The sequence below is a fragment of the Plecotus auritus genome, assembly GCF_963455305.1.
Source record: "Plecotus auritus genome assembly, chromosome: 6".
Taxonomy (NCBI): domain Eukaryota; kingdom Metazoa; phylum Chordata; class Mammalia; order Chiroptera; family Vespertilionidae; genus Plecotus; species Plecotus auritus.
The window spans coordinates 73,134,581-73,154,312 of NC_137773.1; the positions used below are offsets into that span (position 1 = coordinate 73,134,581).

General features: G+C 37.3%; 1 protein-coding gene across 5 annotated transcripts in view; it reads right to left on the bottom strand.

The window, feature by feature from the left end:
- Positions 1 to 19,732, bottom strand: part of NEK1 (NIMA related kinase 1) — a 170,410-nt gene that overhangs the window by 118,803 nt on the left and 31,875 nt on the right. For all 5 annotated transcript variants that reach the window (XM_080675792.1, XM_080675791.1, XM_080675789.1 and 2 more), the window contains 6 exons: positions 19,355 to 19,438; positions 16,241 to 16,308; positions 16,026 to 16,112; positions 8,410 to 8,464; positions 6,154 to 6,354; positions 330 to 390 (listed from right to left, as the gene is read on the bottom strand). In XM_080675792.1, the coding sequence (XP_080531918.1) occupies positions 330 to 390; positions 6,154 to 6,354; positions 8,410 to 8,464; positions 16,026 to 16,112; positions 16,241 to 16,308; positions 19,355 to 19,438 (556 nt within the window). The remainder of the gene's footprint in view (positions 1 to 329; positions 391 to 6,153; positions 6,355 to 8,409; positions 8,465 to 16,025; positions 16,113 to 16,240; positions 16,309 to 19,354; positions 19,439 to 19,732) is intronic.

Here is a 19,732-nt window from a genome sequence, read left to right on the forward strand (position 1 = left end):
ATCACCCCAATAAACCTAATATCCACCTGGTACCATACATAGTTATTATATTACTGATTATATTCCCTATGCTGTAATTTACATGTAAGACAGATTTCATTTAACTAAGGCAGACAAAAAATAAAAATTTTGCAATTAATCAGAAGGCATTATATATTATATCATAAATAATTTAAATATGCATTTCATCTGGATTAAATTTATCTATAATTATACCAATTTATTGTGTCTACATATATCTCTAGTATAATTAGTAAGTATTACCACTTAGTATAATTAGTATATTAATTATTGCAAACAGGTTAAAGGATTCATTAAATTTCATTTACCTGGTATAAGCTGCGCTCCAACTTTGGAAAATGTTTTTAAACAAAATTCTTCTGCAATAAGCTTAGATTGAAAGAGAGGGCAAAGTAAAAAAAAAATACATTAATCACAATGCATTTTTTCCTTCCTCAATCACATAATTCATTCATCAAATTCCTCTTATGCTCACTGCCTCCCAATATTACCAATTTATTTTTACTTCTCCAAACAAGCTTTTTTCCAAATTAACCTAATTTGGAGGCCCCCACACACTGCTTGCTGTTCTATAGATCAGCAATTTAACACAACTACCTCCTATCTGAAATAACCTCTGTATTCTATGTGTATTCGCATCCCTTATTTACTTCAAAACTGATAAAGAATTACTTCATTACCCCCTTCTCAGATTAACCTCTCAGTTATTTCAACTTAACTCTGAATCTTCTCAGCATCTCTAATAAGTTTTCACTCTTATCAATATATAACTGTAAACATTATTGGCTAATATTTATTCTAACAAAATTTAACAAGTGTCTTTTTTTTGTTATTGTTGTTAATTCTCACTTGAGGATATTTTTTCTTCTCCTTTTTTTCCCCTAAAGCCAGAGGTTTACTGATTTATTTTTATTTTTTATAATCCTCACCCAAGGATATTTTTCTATTGATTTTTAGAGAGAACGGGAGGGGTAGAGACAGAGACAGAGAGACATCATTTGGTTGCCTTCTGCACACGCCCCGACCAGGGCCAGGGATCAAGCCTGCTACCAAGGTACATGCCCTTGACCAGAACTGAACCTGGGACCCTTCAGTCCACAGGCCAACGCTCTATCCATTGAACCAACTGGCTAGGGCCAGAGGATATTTTTTCCATGGATTTTTAGAGAGAGTGGAAGGGAGTAGGGAGAGAGGGAGGGAAGAAGGAAGAGGAGGAAAGAGAAAGAGAGGAAGGGGAGGGAGAGAGAAGGAGGGAAGAAGGGAAAGAGAGAGAAAGAAACATCAATGTGAAAGAGACACACTGAATGGTTGCCTATCGAACCTGCAACCCAGGTACGTGCCCTTGACTGGGAATCAAACCCAAAACCTTTTGGTGTGCAGGCCAACACTCTAACCACTGAACAACACCCAACACCACCAGCCAGGGCAACAAGTGTCTCTTTTTACTATTACTAAAATATTCTGTGAATATTTTATGAACATATTTTGGGAAGCAAAAATCATTAGTATTGCCTGCAAGTAATTTTCTCCCCCTTACTACATTTGTTCCCCTCTTTAAATACAAACTATTACACCAACCAAGATTTAACTCAATTTAAGTCTGCTCTTTTTTCTTACTAGGTGGCAGAAGCAAGCTAATTTTTTATTTTCCAAGAGAAATGAACGATGGTGGACAAAATATTCCTACAGTGGCAGTGGACCAGAGGCTTCAACAGGCAAAAACTGTAACTGAGATGGTTGTCTTTCCCAGCAAGGATCCCCCTAAAGCAGTTCTTAAAGTCTCATACCAGCAGAGTCAGCATCACCAGGAAAATATTAAGTATGCACATCCTCAGGCTCCACCTCTGAATGTGCTTTACCAACTCCAGGCTGCTCCATATTGGGTAATTTCTTCCATTGTTTGAATTTAAATCTTTCTTTTCCACAGTGTGAATGCAAATATTAATTGAGAGATGGGGCATGTAGACTCCAAGAAGATTCTGGAATCCCTATGTTGTGCTGTCCAATAGAATTGCTACCCATATGTAGCTATATGGATTAAAACTTTAAATAAATGTAATTTGAAATTCAGCTCCTTAGTCACACCAGTCACATTTTAAATGCTCACTAAGCACATATGTCTGTCTAGTGGCTATAAAGTTGGATAATGCAGATACAAAACACTTCATTATCACAGAAGGTGATGGACAGCACTCAATGGAATACCTAGTGAAGCAGAGCTTATTCATGATTTGTCAAGCCACATCCAAGAAGAAGTTTCTAGAGTGTGCAAGACTGAGAAGTAGTGATACTGAAAATAATAGTTCGTAAGTTTCAGTAAAGCTCATAACTTGTTTGAAAGTTAAAGCCTTAAAAAATGTATCACAAGCTTTCTCACTAGAATACTGAACAAGTGATATTACAGTCATGCATCACATAATGTTTCTGTTTCCCTCAACAACAGAACACACATGTGATGGTGATTACCATTTAGACTAGGTGTGAAGTAGGCTATATAATCTAGGTTTGTGTACTCTATGATGTTCACACAATGACAAAATTGCCTTAACAATGCATTTCTTAGAACATACATCAGTGGTTAGCGACACACAACTATACAGCAGAAATAAGTCTGAAGAACAAAAGATAAAACTTTGCATGAAGAATGAAATCTCAGTGGTGCTTAAATAGCAAAAGGGGCTAAGTATATGGAGAAACCAAGATGGCAGCATAGGTAAGCACCTAAACTGCTGCCTCGCACAACAATTTCCAAACTACAACTAAAAGACAGAATGGACACCATCCAGAACCACAGGAAAGCTGGCTGAGTGAAAATTCTACAACTAGAAGGAAAGAGAAAAGCTCACAGAGAATTGGAGGTACGGCAAAGGGGCTTTGTGCGCGCAGAGGGAAGGGCAGCTGAGAGCCGGGCTGACTTTCTCTGGTGGAAGGGGGAAGGAAGCCCCCGACCGCACTGAACCCCAGTTCTGACTGCACTGAACCCCAGTCCTGGGCGAAACCCCGTGGACCCAGGCTCATACAGGGGGAGTCTGGACTGTCAGGTAGAGAGAAAGGCACCCGGAGACTCGGAGACCCGGGGGAGACCTGGGGGAGCCCCGGCAGGCAGGGTTCCAGAGGCACACGCGCCAGTGTGCACAAAGGCTGCGGAAGTTGCCACAGGCTTTCCCTAGCAGAAGGGAGTCCGAAGCTCCTGACTGCACTGAACCCCAATTCTGACTGCACTGAACCCCAGTTCCAGGCAAGCCCCTGGGGACCCACGCTCTTATGGGGGGGAATATGGACTCTCAGGCGGAGACTCGGGAGCCGGGGAAGGCAGAGGTCTGCAGGCGCGCGCATGCCAAGGCGCACAAAGGCTGCGGAGGTTGCCACAGGCTTTCCCTAGCAGAAGGGAGTCCGAAGCTCCTGACTGCACTGAGCCCCAGTTCTGACTGCACTGAACCCCAGTTCCAGTTGAGCCTCTGGGGACCCACGCTCTTGTGGGGGGAATCTGGATTCTCGGGCGGAGACTCGGGAGCCAGGGAAGGCAAAGGTCTGCAGGCGCACACGCGCGCAAGGGCAAGGCTGACTGGAAGCCAAGACTGTCTGCTCCGCCCTGAGACTCCACCCCATCCAAGCTGAGCACAGAGGCTATTGCAATTTGGCAAGTCTAATCATATAAGGCTGTCTCCAACACTGAACCTCTCCCAGCGTAGACACAGCTGATCCTTACAGCCAACTGGCCTGGAGGTCAATTCCTCCCAGTGATACCAACAACAATCAAGACTTAACTACAACAAGGCTCTACACACCACAGTTATAAGGCTTTTCAAGAATATCCTAGAAAAGGCCGATAAATATAACGAGACCCTCAAAGATATGAAAAAGGACCAACTAGAAATTAAACATACACTGACTGAAATAAAAAATATTATACAGAGACCCAACAACAGACTAGAGGAACACAAGAATCAAGTCAAAGAATTGAAATACAAAGAAGCAAAAAACACTCAACCGAAAAAGCAAAAAGAAAAAAAAAATCCAAAAAGTTGAAGATAGTGTAAGAAGACTCTGGGACAACTTCAAGCGTACCAACATCAGAATTATGGGGGTGCCAGAAGAAGAGAGAGAGCAAGATACTGAAAACCTATTTGAAGAAATAATGACCGAAAACTTCCCCTACCTGGTGAAAAAAATAGACTTACAAGTCCAGGAAGTGCACAGAACCCCAAACAAAAGGAATCCAAAGAGGACCACACCAAGACACATCATAATTCAAATGCCAAGAGCAAAAGACAAAGAGAGAATATTAAAAGCAGCAAGAGAAAAACAGTTAATTACCTACAAGGGAGCACCCATACGACTGTCAGCTGATTTCTCAACAGAAACTATGCAGGCCAGACGGGAGTGGCAAGAAATATTCAAAGTGATGAATAACAAGAACCTACAACCAAGATTACTCTACCCAGCAAAGCTATCATTCAGAATTGAAGGGCAGATAAAGAGCTTCACAGATAAGAAAAAGCTAAAGGAGTTCATCACCACCAAACCAGTATGATATGAAATGCTGAAAGGTATTCTTAAAGAAGAGGAAGAAGAAAAAAGTAAAGATAAAAATTATGAACAACAAATACATATCTACCAACAAGTGAACCTAAAAATCAAGTGAATTAAAAACCTGAGGAACAGAATAATCTGGTGAATATAATAGAATCAGGGGCATAGAAAGGGAGTGGACTGATAATTCTCAGGCGGAAAGGGGTATGGGGGGGTTCAGGAAGAGACTGGACAAAAATCATACACCCATGGATGAGGACAGTGGGGCGGAGGTAAGGGCAGAAGGTGGGGTGGGAACCGGGTGGAGGGAGCTATGGGGGGAAAAAGGAGAAACAATTGTAATAATCTGAATAAAGATTTATTTTAAAAAATTAAAAAAAATTAAAAAATAAATAAAAATTTAAAAAGGGGGCTAAGTATATACTAAACATGTAATGTCAAATACTCCATTTGTTAATAATCACAATCTGTCCTTTTCTCTTTCCATACTACAAATTCTACATAAATCAGGATTGACTATTTTCTTTTATTGCTGGCAAGTTGAATTCCAGTGCTTCAGCCTTGAGACTGTATGTCCTAACTGCTGGTATTGAGGGAAAGAAACCTTAGCAAGATTAAATGAAGTCATTCTTTCTTCTTTAGTACTTGCCAAAAAATAATAGTACATTGCATCATAAAACTGCCCTTGAAAATGTTATTGATAACAAAGGAGTCTCATAAATGACACCCACATTTCAGAGACTGTTGCTGTATCCTATACAAGTAAAAAGTGACCTTAAGGATGGAGGCTGGTTGACAGAGAAACCCATCAAGTGATTAGAAGGTTGGATTTTTAGTCCCACTCTCCCCTCCAGGAGAGCAGGACTGGAAGTCGAATCACTCACTAAGGGTTTATGATTTAATCAATCACGCCTCCATAATGAAACCTCCATAAAAAATCCAAATTTGGACTGGTTTGGAGAACTTCCAGGTTGGTAAACATGCCAGGAGGGTGGTATACCCCAGATCCACAGAGACAGAAGCTCCTGCACTCCGACCCTGGTGAACCTTACCCTATACACCTCTTCCTCTGGCTATTCATCTGTACTCTTTTAATAAACTGGTAAGTGTTTCTCTGCATTCTGTGAGCTGCTCTAGCTAATTAACTGAACCCAAGAAGGGGTTGTGGGAACCTTTGATTGGTCAGAGCACAAGTGACAACCTGGACTTGCAGTAACTTAAGAGGGGCAGCCTTGTGGGACTGAGGGATCTGAGGCTATCTCCAGGTGTAGTGTCAGAACTAAGCTGAATTGTAGGACACCTGCTGGTATCATAGAATTGCCTGGTGTGAGAAAAACGACCATTTGGTGATCAACAGTTAAGGATTAACTTAAGAAGAGACATAGAACGAATGTGTTCCCTCCTAGAGACGGACTGAAAAGTAAATAGGGAGGGGAAGTACACAGGAATGGAAAGAAAGGTGACCCCAGAACTGTTTGAAAAAGCAATTCCCCTCCAAGTTCTGATGTGTTTGCTCTCCTCAAAACAGAGGAGGGCATGTTCTACTTAAGACCATAACCCTACTGTTCAATTTTAATTCTACAGTAAAAAAAAACATACCTGAGGTGAAAGAAACTTTTCAATGCGTTTGGCTATAAAACCTTTCTCCAATATGGAGTTGACTGATGGTCTATCCCTAGGATTTCTTTTAAATAACTGAGAGAGCAAACAGCGGAGATCATAAGAATAATGCAAAGACACAGGTGGAAAAGATCCAGATATTATCTTCAGTACCAGGTTTTTCATATTGCCAGCTTCAAACTAAAATTCAAAAAATAAATTAATATACATAACACATACATACATTGGAAATGGGAATATCAACAATGACAATAGTTCATTTCCTATCCATTATAGAACAGAAATACAGTCCTCTTCCAAATATTTTAATCACATATGCTCTCTAGAGCAAGGTTCACTTGGTTATTTATAAATATATTTAAAAGAGAATACCAGTCCTCATAGTACGCTATAACTTGCTATAAGAGTTTTAGTTATTGATAATATTAAGAGATGGGGTATAAGTAATAATTAAATATTTTATAAAAACATAACAATAATAAAGATGAAAACAAACAAACCAACCTGGTGGTCTTCATTTAAGACCTGCCTTCCTGTGCTCTTATTGTAGTAACTACAACAAGACATCAATTACAGAACTAAAATATTTTGGGGAAATATAATAAAGTACTAATTAGTTGCCTTTTAAATACTGTTCATTATTTTTAAGTGTGTTATGTTCCCAAAAGCCATGGAATCAACAAAATGCAGCAAATATTCCAAAGTCATAAGTCATATTAATGGGAATACTATATATTAGTATTAAGCACAATATAATTCTAACTGAAATTTAAAAAAATGGACTGGGCAGTTTAAAATCTTAAGATGATTTCATTTGGAGTGTAAGTAAAATTAAGCTTTGACATCTCAGCTAAAATAGTATAGAATGCAAAACTTGGTATAAATTAGGCACTGGTGATTATACCAATTATAGTATAGTTCTGTTAAATGTTAAATTCTCTTAGCACATTTCAAATATGTCCTTCAGTTGATTAAAGATTTGAACACAATTCAATTGTATAGAAATATTTATGTACATAAGAAGAACTCCTAAATACAAAAAGACTTGTTACTCTATCTCTTCACCACGAAGAATTTTTATCTATCTCTCAACTGACAAACTCTTCATAAATAAAGGTAAGAGAATTACTTAATTTCATGTGTCCACTTAAGAGTCAACAATTCCAAAATACAGAAGCAATGGTGACAGGTAAATGTAAAAATATTCTGATTTAGACTTAAAATGACTGTCACAGAAAAACTAACCCATTCTTCTAAATACAGATCCAATAATGATCATCCCATATCACTTTGGCAGTCTGTAATTTTTTCCTTAAGAAACAAAAATAAAATCCAAAGCAATACAGTAGGAGAGTATGCAAACCTAAGAAAAACAAAACAAAACACAACAAAGAAAAATACTCCTCAAATAATATCAGGAAATAAAAACAGGCTATAAAACTGCTTAAATAATATAACTAAACTTTTCAGGGAAAAACAAAACAAACGCACTTTATAGATTATTCTAGAATAAACCTAAAAGGAAATGATAAAATATTACAAGGAGTCATTACTGGTTGAAAACATTGCTTTTGGTATTTATTCACTTCTTTATATTTTTTATGTATTTTCTTAAGTTTTCTGTAATGAAAACACCCCACTGTTTGAAAAATTTTTAAAAAACAAATTCTAAAATGGAAAGTGATTAAAAATCAACCTATTTAGGACAAGGACTTCCCCTTTTTGGTTTGGTATGTGCCATGTCAAAGAGTCTCAAAAGTGAAATTTTTAAAAACTCGGAATTAAAAGGTATTTAAATTGATAAAAAAAATCCCTTTATAAATATGTTGAAAATGTTCCATAGATAATTTCAATTCCAAACACAGATAATTTGGTTGTTTTGATAAAAACTGCTAAAATAAAACAAATACAATTTGTTAAACTAAAATATCAAATTCATATATGAACTTAACATTAAAAGTACAGCAAATTTCTGTCTTTAGAAATAATTTTTCAGAAAAATGTATGATATATGTATTACAAGAACAAATACATAACATGAAATATGTAATATATGCATACATATTAAGGGAAAATAAATTAAAATTTATACTTATGAGAATTTGAGAAGTTTAAAAACTGACAAAGAATTCCTAGTACAAAAGGGTCATCTGAAAGATGGCATATAATTTTTAAAAAAATATTATAGTCACTTTTTGACATAATTTTTAAAATATTTCAGAAACTTCTACTTACTGCATGTTTCAGTGTGCACATCTCATAAAGAACACATCCCAGAGCCCAAATGTCACTAGGAAACAGAAGAATAACACATTTTTTTAAGTTTCAGATTTTCTTAACATTTTTTTCACTTAAAGAAAACAACAGCAGCATGAAAATGCAGTGCAAAAATATGTTCCATAAAATATGTCCTTTAAAACTTAAAATTTCAACCATAACCAAATGATGAAAGCAGCTATCTCAGATTAGACAAATTTAATATTAAAAAAACAAAATTGGTAAATTTTATGAATATTCCATTCTTATATTATTTCAATTCAAATACTTTATTCAATTATTTCCAATATGGTACATCTATACAATAGAATACTATGCAGCTGTAAAAAAGAAAGAACTCTTACCATTTGCAACAGCATGGATGGACCTAGAGAGCATTATGCTAAGCGAAATAAGCCAGTTAGAGAAAGATAAATATCACACAATCTCACTCATACATGGAATCTAATGACCAACATAAACTAATGAACAAAAATAGAAACATCAAACAGATTATTGAAACTCAGAGGGAGGGCAGGAGAGGGTGGAGAGGGGGAAGAGATCAACCAATGAACTCATATGCGTATATGCATAATCCAAGGACACAGACAGTGGGTGGTGAAGGCTTGGGGAGGAGAGGGCAATGGGAGAAAAAAAAGGGACGTATGTAATACTTTCAACAATGAAGGTTTATTTTTTAAAAAATATGATTTCTAAAAATATTAAAGTAGAACACTACTACTTTAGTAAATATGAAGAAAATATTAATTTACTAAAATTAGATCTCAAATAAACCTGAGAGCCAAGTGAAACATTAGGTAAGAGTAAATATGATAATTTATTTTACTCTAAATTAAAGACTTAGTTATACTATCTTCTTTACATATGATCTCTTCTCCTCTTTTTTTTTTTTTTCTTAAATATATTTTGTGGGAGTGCACCAAGATGGCAGCATAGGTAAACACCTGTACTTGCTGCCTCCCACAACCACATCAAAATTACAACTAAAATACATAACAATTATCATCCAGAACCGCGGGAAAGCTGGCTGAGTGGAAGTACTACAACTAGAGAGGTAAAGAAGAAAGCGCATTGAGACTAGTAGGAGGTGCAGAGGCACAGAACGGGCTGGGACCCGGGTGTGCCGCTTTTTTAATCAGGAGGGAGATACAAGCTCCCGCTTGCGCTGAGCTCCAGTGCTGGGCGAGACTCAGGGGGACCCAGACAAATACAGGGACTGTCTGGCATCAGGGCAGGAATGCAAGGGTGGCTTTCTTCCAGACGGAGGTGTTTGCAGCAGTCATTGTTCCCGTGCTGGGACCTCCCAGATGCAGGGCTGACTGGCAGCCATTGCTGTTGGCTTCACCCTGGAGATTCCGAGACCCTGTCCTACCCAATTTACAACCCCACCCAAGCTGTGCGCAGCGGCATTTGCATATGAATGGCATGTCCTCTCTCAGGCTAAAACCTGTAAAACAAGCTGCAGCTGGGTCAGGGAGCCCCAAAGCTATCAAAAGAAGGCCCAATGCCGCACCAGCACCAGCCTACCTTGCTTCACACCTGGGCCTCGTCTGGGCACTTCCAAACCCAATATAAAGAGGAGGAATCCGCAGATTTCTCTGTAGCTCCTGCTGGGTGGCCCCAGGCAGTGGCTGACTTTGCAACTCCTTGGAGATCCAAGAGCCAGTATACCCAGTGGTCAGTGTGAGACCATACCAGATTACAACTCTTCACATCCATAAGTGACACACTCAAGGGGCATACTCAGCAAGCACCAAAGCCCCACTGAAGCAAGTACTGCTCCATGGGGGCATCTCCTGCACAGCAGCTCTTCCATTGTAGACATAGCTGGTCCTCACAGCAAATTGGCCTGGAGGTCAATTCCAACCAGTGATACCAACAGCAATCAAGGCTCAACTACAACAAGACTGTGCACAAAGCCCAAAAAGGGGTGCACCAAAAGTGTCCTCCTCAGGTGAAGGGAGGCTGAGCCACTGGGCCCTATAGGACACCTACTACACAAGGCCACTCTATCAACTCAAGGAGACTTAGCAGCTACCCAGTACATAGAAACAAACACAGGGAGACAAAGAAACATGTCACAAATGAAAGAAATGGAAGAAAGCAAACTACTGGATATAGAGTTCAAAACCACAGTTATAAGGTTAAAGATCTTAGTGAGAATGCCATAAAAATGGAAAAGGACCAGTCAGAAATTAAGCATACACTGACTGAAATAAAGAATAATATACAGAGCCGAAACCGGTTTGGCTCAGTGGATAGAGCGTTGGCCTGCAGACTGAAGGGTCCCAGGTTCGATTCCGGTCAAGGGCATGTACCTTGGTTGCGGGCACATCCCCAGTAGAAGGTGTGCAGGAGGCAGCTGATCGATGTTTCTCTCTCATCGATGTTTCTAACTCTCTATTCCTCTCCCTTCCTCTCTGTAAAATATCAAAAAAATATATTTAAAAAAAAAAAAAGAATAATATACAGAGATTCAACAGTAGACTAGAGCCGTGGTCGGCAAACTGTGGCTCGCGAGCCACATGTGGCTTTTTGGCCCCTTGAGTGTGGCTCTCCCATAAAATACCATGGCCTGGGCGAGTCTATTTTGAAGAAGTGGCGTTAGAAGAAGTTTAAGTTTAAAAAATTTGGCTCTCAAAAGAAATTTCAATCGTCGTACTATTGATATTTGGCTCTGTTGACTAATGAGTTTGCCAACCACTGGACTAGAGGATCCCAAGAATCAAGTCAAAATTTTGAAATACGAGGAAGCAAAAAAACACCCAACTGGAAAAGCAAAATGAAAAAGGAATCCAAAAATATGAAGATAGTGTAAGGAGCCTCTGGGACAACTTCAAGCATAACCAACATCCGAATTATGGGGGTGCCAGAAGAAGAGAGAGAGCATGATATTGGAAACCTATTTGAAGAAATAATGACAGAAAACTTCCCCTACCTGGTGAAAGAAATAGACTTAAAGTCCAGGAAGTGCAGAGAAGCCCAAACAAGAGGAATCCAAAGAGGACCACACTAAAACACATCATAATTAAAATGCCAAGAGCAAAAGACAAAGAGAGAATATTAAAAGCAGCAAGAGAAAAACAGTTACCTACAAGGGAGTATCCATATGGCTGTCAGCTGATTTCTCAATAGAAACTATGCAGGCCAGAAGGGAGTGGCAAGAAATATTCAAAGTGATGAATAGCAAGAACCTACAACCAAGATTACTCAGCAAAGCTATCATTTAGAATTGAAGGTCAGATAAAGAGCTTCACAGACAAGAAAAAGGTAAAGGAGTTCATCACAACCAAACCAGTATTATATGAAATGCTGAAGGGTATTCTTTAAAAAGAGGATGAAGAAAAAGGTAAAGATAAAAAATTATGAACAAAGTGACAAATACATGTCTACCAACAAGTGAATCTAAACAGTAAATGAATAAAAAATCTGATGAACAGAATAAACTGGTGAATGTAACAGAATCAGGGGCATGGAAATGGAGCAGACTGACAATTCTCAGGGGAGAAGGGGGTGTAGGGAGGGAGCAGGAAGAGACTGGACAAAGATCTTTTATGCATGTATGCAGTACCTATGGACACAGACAGTGGGGTGGCGAGGGCCTGGTGGGGTGAAAACCGGGTAGAGGGGATCTATGGGGGGATAAAAGAGAGACATCTGTAATAATCTGAACAATAAAGATTAAATATATATAAACATATATATGTATATATATGTATATATATATATATATATATATATGTGTGTGTGTGTGTTTGCTGTTGTCATTTTTTAAAATAATGCTTTATTGCTGCAAGTATTACATATGATCCCTTTCCCCCACCTCCAGCCCATCTCCCCAACCCTGCTTTCCCTCTGAGATTCCACACTCTGCTCCATGCTTCCATGTCTCTGGATCCACTCTGTTCATCAGTTTGTTATTTAGATTTATTGATTTCAGAGAGGAAAGGAGAGGGAGAGAGAGATAGAAACATCAATGATAAGATAGAATCATTGGTCGGCTGTCTCCTGCATGCCCCCTACTGAGGATCAAACCCGAAACCTGGGCTTGTACCCTTGACCAGAATCGAACCTGGGACCCTTCAAGTCCGTAGGCCGACGCTCTATCCACTGAGCCAAGAAGAGCTAGGGCGAGCTCTTCTCTTTTATCTTAAAAATAAACAAAGGTATTTTTAATACTAAAAGAAAATACCTCTATTTTTAAAAGAAAAATAATACTCAGAGTTACAGTGGTCCTTAGAAATCAACAAAAGCAAAAACCACTGCTCCTGAAAGTTGAGTTTACTAGAAAAGAATAAAACCCATTATTAGAATTTCAAGATTATCTTTATCAGATGTCTCACAAGAAATCTACAAATATACACTTGTAATCATAATCACCAAAATCTATTTAATATTAAGATTCAGCCAAAACCGGTTTGGCTCAGTGGATAGAGCGTCAGCCTGTGGACTGAAGGGTCCCAGGTTTGATTCCGGTCAAGGGCACGTACCTTGGTTGCGGGCACATCCCCAGTAGGAGGTGTGCAGGAGGCAGCTGATCGATGTTTCTCTCTCATCGATGTTTCTAACTCTCTATCCCTCTTCCTTCCTCTCTGTAAAAAATCAATTTAAAAAAAAAAAAAAAAAAAGCCAAAACCGGTTTGGCTCAGTGGATAGAGCGTCAGCCTGCAGACTGAAAGGTCCCAGGTTCGATTCCGGTCAAGGGCATGTAACTTGGTTGCGGGCACATCCCCAGTAGGAGGTGTGCAAGAGGCAGCTGATCGATGTTTCTCTCTCATCGATGTTTCTGACTATCTATCCCTCTTCCTTCCTCTCTGTAAAAAATCAATAAAATATATTAAAAAAAAAAAAAAGATTCAACTGGGAAAAGAATGTAAATGTAATTAAGATATTTAGTAACTTGTACATGTTACAGACTAAACAGTATAAACAAAAACAATAAACTAATGATTCTATTAATAAAATACTTTAAAATACATTTATAAAAATATGAATTGTGAAGTATAATCAATGCTGCTTATCCATTACATTTTTAAAGCATTTTGTCACAAAATTAATTTTATATAAAATTCTTTAAAGGATGATTAAATCCATTCTTACTTGAAAGAATATTATTTACAGTTGACTTATCCGCAGGACACCGAAATAACATTAAAATGTAAAATTACTTTAGTTCAAAGAAAATACTGTTCTCTTTTAGAATATTCACTAATAATATATTCAATAAAATAGACTTACTGTAACAAAAGTTTATTTAAAATATACATTGGTAGGATGATGTTCTCAGCCTCTATGCTCAACTCTGAAATAGAGCTTCCTCCTCATCCTCAAAAAAAAGGTGAGGGAGAGGGAGAATAGATAGCAATAATACCACGTGTACCAGCTAATAATGCAGATTTTTTTTGCAATAGATGGAGATACACATATGTTGATATATATGCGATTTGATATGTATGCTATTTTGTTGCATTGAAAACAAGCTTCAAAACTTCATATGTAACATTTTCTGAGGGTGTTAACATCATAGATATTTTTACACTTAAAAATGTCGAATTTTGTGCCAAAAAAAAAAAGAGCATTTGCGGGAAGTTTTAATTCATTACTTTATTTTGAAGAAAAGTGCTGCTGAATACTTCAGGAAACTTATGAACATGCTCCATCTCAAGATACTTGTAAATGCTGGTTTAAATGCTTTAAAAGTGATGATTTTGATGTGAAAGACAAAGAACATCCAGGTGAACCAAAAATGTTTGAAGACCAACAATTACAAGCATTATTGGATGAAGAAGCGTGTCAAACTCTAAAACAACTTGCAGAAAGATTAAATGTTGCTCAGCAAACAATTTCCAATTGTCTACAAGCAATGGGAAAGATTTAAAAGGAAGGAAAATGGGTGCCACATCAAATGAACGAAAGACAAATAGAAAACCGAAAAGTCATCAGTAAAATGTTGCTTCAACGGCACAAAAGAAAGTCTTTTTTGCATTAAATTGTGACTGGTGATGAAAAGTAGATTTATTTTGAGAATCCCAAATGCACAAAATCATGGGTTGATCCAGGTCAGCCATCAACATTGACTACAAGGCCAAATCGCTTTGGAAAGAAGACAATGCTCTGCATTTGATGGGATCTGGAAAGTGTGGTGTATTATGAGCTTCTAAAACGAGGTGAAACCATTAATACTGATCGCTACGGACAACAAATAACCAATTTGAACCACACTTTGATTGTAAAATGACCAGAATGGGCCAGAAGACATGGAAAAGTAATTTTGCTTCATGATGATGCACCATCACATACTTCAAAACCAGTTAAAGACACCTTAAAAGATCTTGCCTGGGAAATATTAACCCACCCGCCATATTCACCAGACCTTGCTCCTTCAGGTTACCACTTGTTCTGATTGACGGCACACGCACTTCTGAGCAGCACTTCAAAACATACGAAGGAGTGGAAAATTGGGTCTCTGAATAGTTTGCCTCAAAACAAAAAAAGTTCTATTGGGACAGTATCCACAAATAACCTGAAAGATGGGGGAAATGTGTAGCTAGCGATGGACATTACTTTGAATAAAGCACTTTTGATGTTTCTCTTGAAATTATCGTGTTTTCTTTGATTACAAAATCCACATTATTAACTGGTACACCTGGTACATGCATTATTGCCAGCTATCAATTTTTACCTTTTAGCTTCTATGAGCACTTTCAAAATTAACATCAATGCTTTTTGGGTGGCATTTTTCTATTAGAAAGACTGAGAGAAAATAAAGGGTAATTGGAATTCAGTGGCAGAATTTCTTTTTCCATTTACATTTATAGTCTGGTAACCACAGCACAACTCAGTAATTAGAAAATTTGAGGTTGGAAGCCAGATGCCTGGGACTTTGAAGTTACTTTATATTGCTCTGCATTTGAATTCCACCTCGTCATGGTCATGGTGCTGGAGGAGAGCGTGGAAGCCTCACGCCTGCTGCAGAGTTTCGAGCGCAGCTTCCTGGCAGCGTGTGCGCTGGGCTCCTTGCCCTGGCAGGTGGGCAGCAGGGTGCTCTGAGTGAGAGCAGTGGGTGGCGAAGGACTGGTGAGGGGGGCGCTATGGACTCTCACCCCTGCCCCCCCCCCCCCCCCCCCCCCCCGCCATGGGATGGTTCCGCCTCCTCCGGGTGCATCCCCGCTTCCACCCCGTCTCCGGAGCAACGCATCGGCGCCGCCCCACTGCGTACGCAGCTTCCTGGTGATCGGTTGGTCATCATGGCGTAAAGGCGTCACAACCATTAGCATATTAGCTCTTTATTATATAGGATTATAATTCAGTAGGAAGTTACTATTACAAAGAGAAAGACCAAAGAAAGCCCTCTATTTCCAAATATAATTTCAATAATAAACTGATTCTTTCTATAGTTCCTTTAGCAAGATAATGAAATAGTTTCTTTACAATTCCCCTCATCATATATTTTTTAAAAGTGTGTGTGTATATATTTGCATATGTATATTACTGATTTTAGAATATTCTTAAGGCTAATATAGTATAATAGATGTAGTTAAAGGAAATATACATGTAACAAATATTTTAAATACCTTTTATTATTGTAAGGTTTGTTTTCACAGATTTCAGGTGACAAGTAGTACGGGGTACCTATGCAAGTTCGAGCCAGTTCTACAGTACTAGAACAAAAAAAGAATTATTGGAGAAGCTTAAGTTACTTAAAGATATTAATTATCACATATACATCACCATGAATTTAAACTTTACTGAGGACATATCAAAACAAAGTTTAAAACTGATATATTACCTATTTAGAACTCTAGCAATTCCAAAATCTCCAAGTTGTATTGTCCCATCTTTGGTTAAAAATATGTTCTATAAATGTAAGAAAAAAACCCAAAATTATTATTACAGTTCGGTTCTGAGTCAACTTTTTTCATAAAAATGAATGGAGTTTTAAAAATGCTAGGATAACTCGACATCCACATGCAAAAGAATGTACACCTGTATCTTATATCATATACAAAAATTAACTCAAAATGGACTCTAGATGTAATATAAGAATTAAAACTCTAAAACTCCTAGAAAAAAATACAGAAGTAAATCTTCACTGGGCTAGGCAACAATTTCTTAGATATGACACCACAAACTGAAGCAAAAAAAAAAAAAAATAGAAACTGGATTTCATCAAAATTTTAAAAATTATTATACATCAAGGAACACCATAAAAAAAGTGACAGCCCACAGAATTGGAAAAAAAAATATTTGCAAATCCTATATCTGACAAGGAATTTGTATCCAGAATAAAAACTTTTACAATTCAACAGCAACAATAAAAGACAAATAACTCAGTTTTAAAATAGGCAAAAGCACATATTATATGAATACATTTACATCATATGTCCCAAATAAGCAAATCCATAGAGACAGAAAGTAGATTAGTAGTTTTCAAGATCTATGTGTAGTAGGGATAGAGAGTGATTGCTAACAGGTACAGGGTTTCTTTTTGGAGTGATAAAATATCTTCAGGAATTAGGAAGTGGTGATGATTTCACAACCCTGGGAACATACTAAAAATCATTGAACTGTACACTTTAAGTGGGTGGATTTTATGGAATATAAAATGTATCTCACTAGAGCTTTAAAAATTGAATCCCAACCTCCCCCTCAGTCAACTGTCTAAAACTTCTAAGTAGCCCTAACCGGTTTGGCTCAGTGGATAGGGCATCGGCCTGCGGACTGAAAGGTCCCAGGTTCGATTCCAGTCAAGGGCATGTATCTTGGTTGCGGTCACATCCCCAGTAGGAGGTGTGCAGGAGGCAGCCGATCGATGTTTCTCTCTCATTGATGTTTCTAACTCTCTGTCCCTCTCCCTTCCTCTCTGTAAAAAATCAATAAAATATATTTAAAAAATAAATAAAATAAATAAAACTTCTAAGTAGCATAAATGTAACAAATTAATCTTAAAATTTTCCAAAAATGGGGGGTGGGGCAAGGGGCAAGCAAAATAGGTGAAGTGGATTAAGAGATACAAGTTTAAAGTAATAAAGTAAGTCATGGGTTGTAATGTACAGCATAGGGAACATAGTAATATTTTAATAACTTCATATGGTGACAGATGATAACTAGACTTATTGTGATCATTTTGCAATGTATATATTAAATCATTAAGATGTACACCTGAAACTAATAGGATATTGTATGCCAATTATACTTCAATTTTTTAAAAAAGTGCAGATCCTTGGGCATCATCCAAAAAAAAAGGTAAAACCGTCTGTAGAAATAGATTAAAATTTTTTTAAATTTCCAATAATTTACCCAATCATTTTGCATTTATAAATACAGAACTCCAATACCCTATCAAACAGTGAAGTCAAGATTTTGTGGGATAACATGAATTAAAAATTCATCTTTATCAGTCAGGGGATTTGAATCAGACACATGCTCAAAGCCAAAGATGACACAAACTGGGGTTAACAGGGATGGAGTAAAATGGGATGAAATGGGACTAGGTGGCAGAGGGTTGGGGGACAGAAAAACTGAACTTCCACTACAGTTTCTCTTCTTCTCATTATTCATCTTGTGGCTGTTAGGCTATAAAGAAGCTTCAGGCCTCAGGTAAGACAGACACTCAGCCCTGACACAGGAAACAAACTTCCTTTCTGAAACCAAGAGAGCCTAAGTGAGACAACCATGGAACCTCTATGCAAAGATGAGTGAGATGTGGGGACAAGCCATACATATGAAGAATATAATGCAAAGAAAAATAGCCCCCAAAATCATCAGAACATAAATTCACTCTAGATCTAATTATTAAAAAAAAAGTCCAACAAAAAATTATAAGTAAAATGTTTAGAAATTGCAGAGATAAATGATGAAGGGATAAACATCCATTGAAAAAGAACAAGGCATTATGAAATAAGAACCAATCAGAATGTGAAAATCCATTTTAAAATCTTGCAGAGAAAAAAATTATTATTAAAAAAATAGATGAGAGCCCTGGCAGGGTAGCTCAGTTGGTTAGAGCACTGTCCCAATATGTCAAGTTTGCACGCTCAATCCTCAGTCAGGGCACATACAAAAATCAACCAATGAGTGCATAAATAAGTGGAACAACAAATCAATCTCTCTCTCTCTCCCTCCCCTCCTCTTTTTCGCAAATAAATACATATAAAAAAGTTTTTTAAAAAGTAGATGAGATAAGCACTAGTTTACACAAAATTAAAAAGGTAGGTTGATGAAATTGACCTATAAAATGCAACAGAGAGACAAAGAGATCAAATATGAAACAAGATACTTAAAGGGATAGATTAAGAAGCTCCATCATGTCTAGAAAAAAATCCCGAAGACAACCTTGAAGATAGTAACAAGTCATATTTGAAAAAATATAGCTAAACATTTTCCATAACATTTACTGAGAAATACACATTCCCAGAACAAAATTACACAGCATAATGAATAAAAGCTGACCCTCATCAATGCGCAACACTGAAATTTCATAACAGGGACGAAGAGAATATCCTAAAATCTTCCAGAGAGAAGAAAGAAGGGTAAGAATTATGGCTTTAAATTCCTAAACAGCAACTAGAAGTCAAGTGACAAGTGAGCGATATCTTCAAAATTCTTTAGGGAAACAATTTCCAATCTAGAAATTTATATCCAATTATCATTGCCTTCCACAAATCCATTTTTAAAAATATTTTTCTGTTATAATGAGAAAGCAAAGCAAGATATAGGAAGATATAGAAAGTAGGCAGGAGGTCTAACATAAGATACTGGTGAAGACTTCTAGGATTAGAGTGAAGAGAGAAAACAGATAATCTGATGCAGATTGGATTGGGTTCAAAAATTTTGGCTCAAGACAATGCTGGTTCCATGTCCATATACATTCAGAAGTTACCAGTAAATAAGTGGAACATACCTGTGATTTTATGTCTCGATGAAGAATTTTTCTATCATGTACATGTTTCAGGGCCAAACATATCTGTACAAACCAGTCCAAAATCTAGAGGAGGAAAATGAGAGCTGTCATTTCTTTTAAATTTTACATTTCACAGTGCCCTTTTCTTCACCACTGAAAGGATTCAGGAATGAGTTCAAGTCTTTCAAAAAAAAATGTAGCTATAATTTATTTTTGATTTGTAGTAACTAACATTACATAGGTATTCAAGCCAACTGGCACATTAAAGTTAGGCATATACTAACTTTAAAATGTAAGAGACTGCTACTGAATGTCAGAATAAATATGTAAAGAAATTTCTAGAGAGCAGTAAAAATGGAAATAATTTATATTTTATTA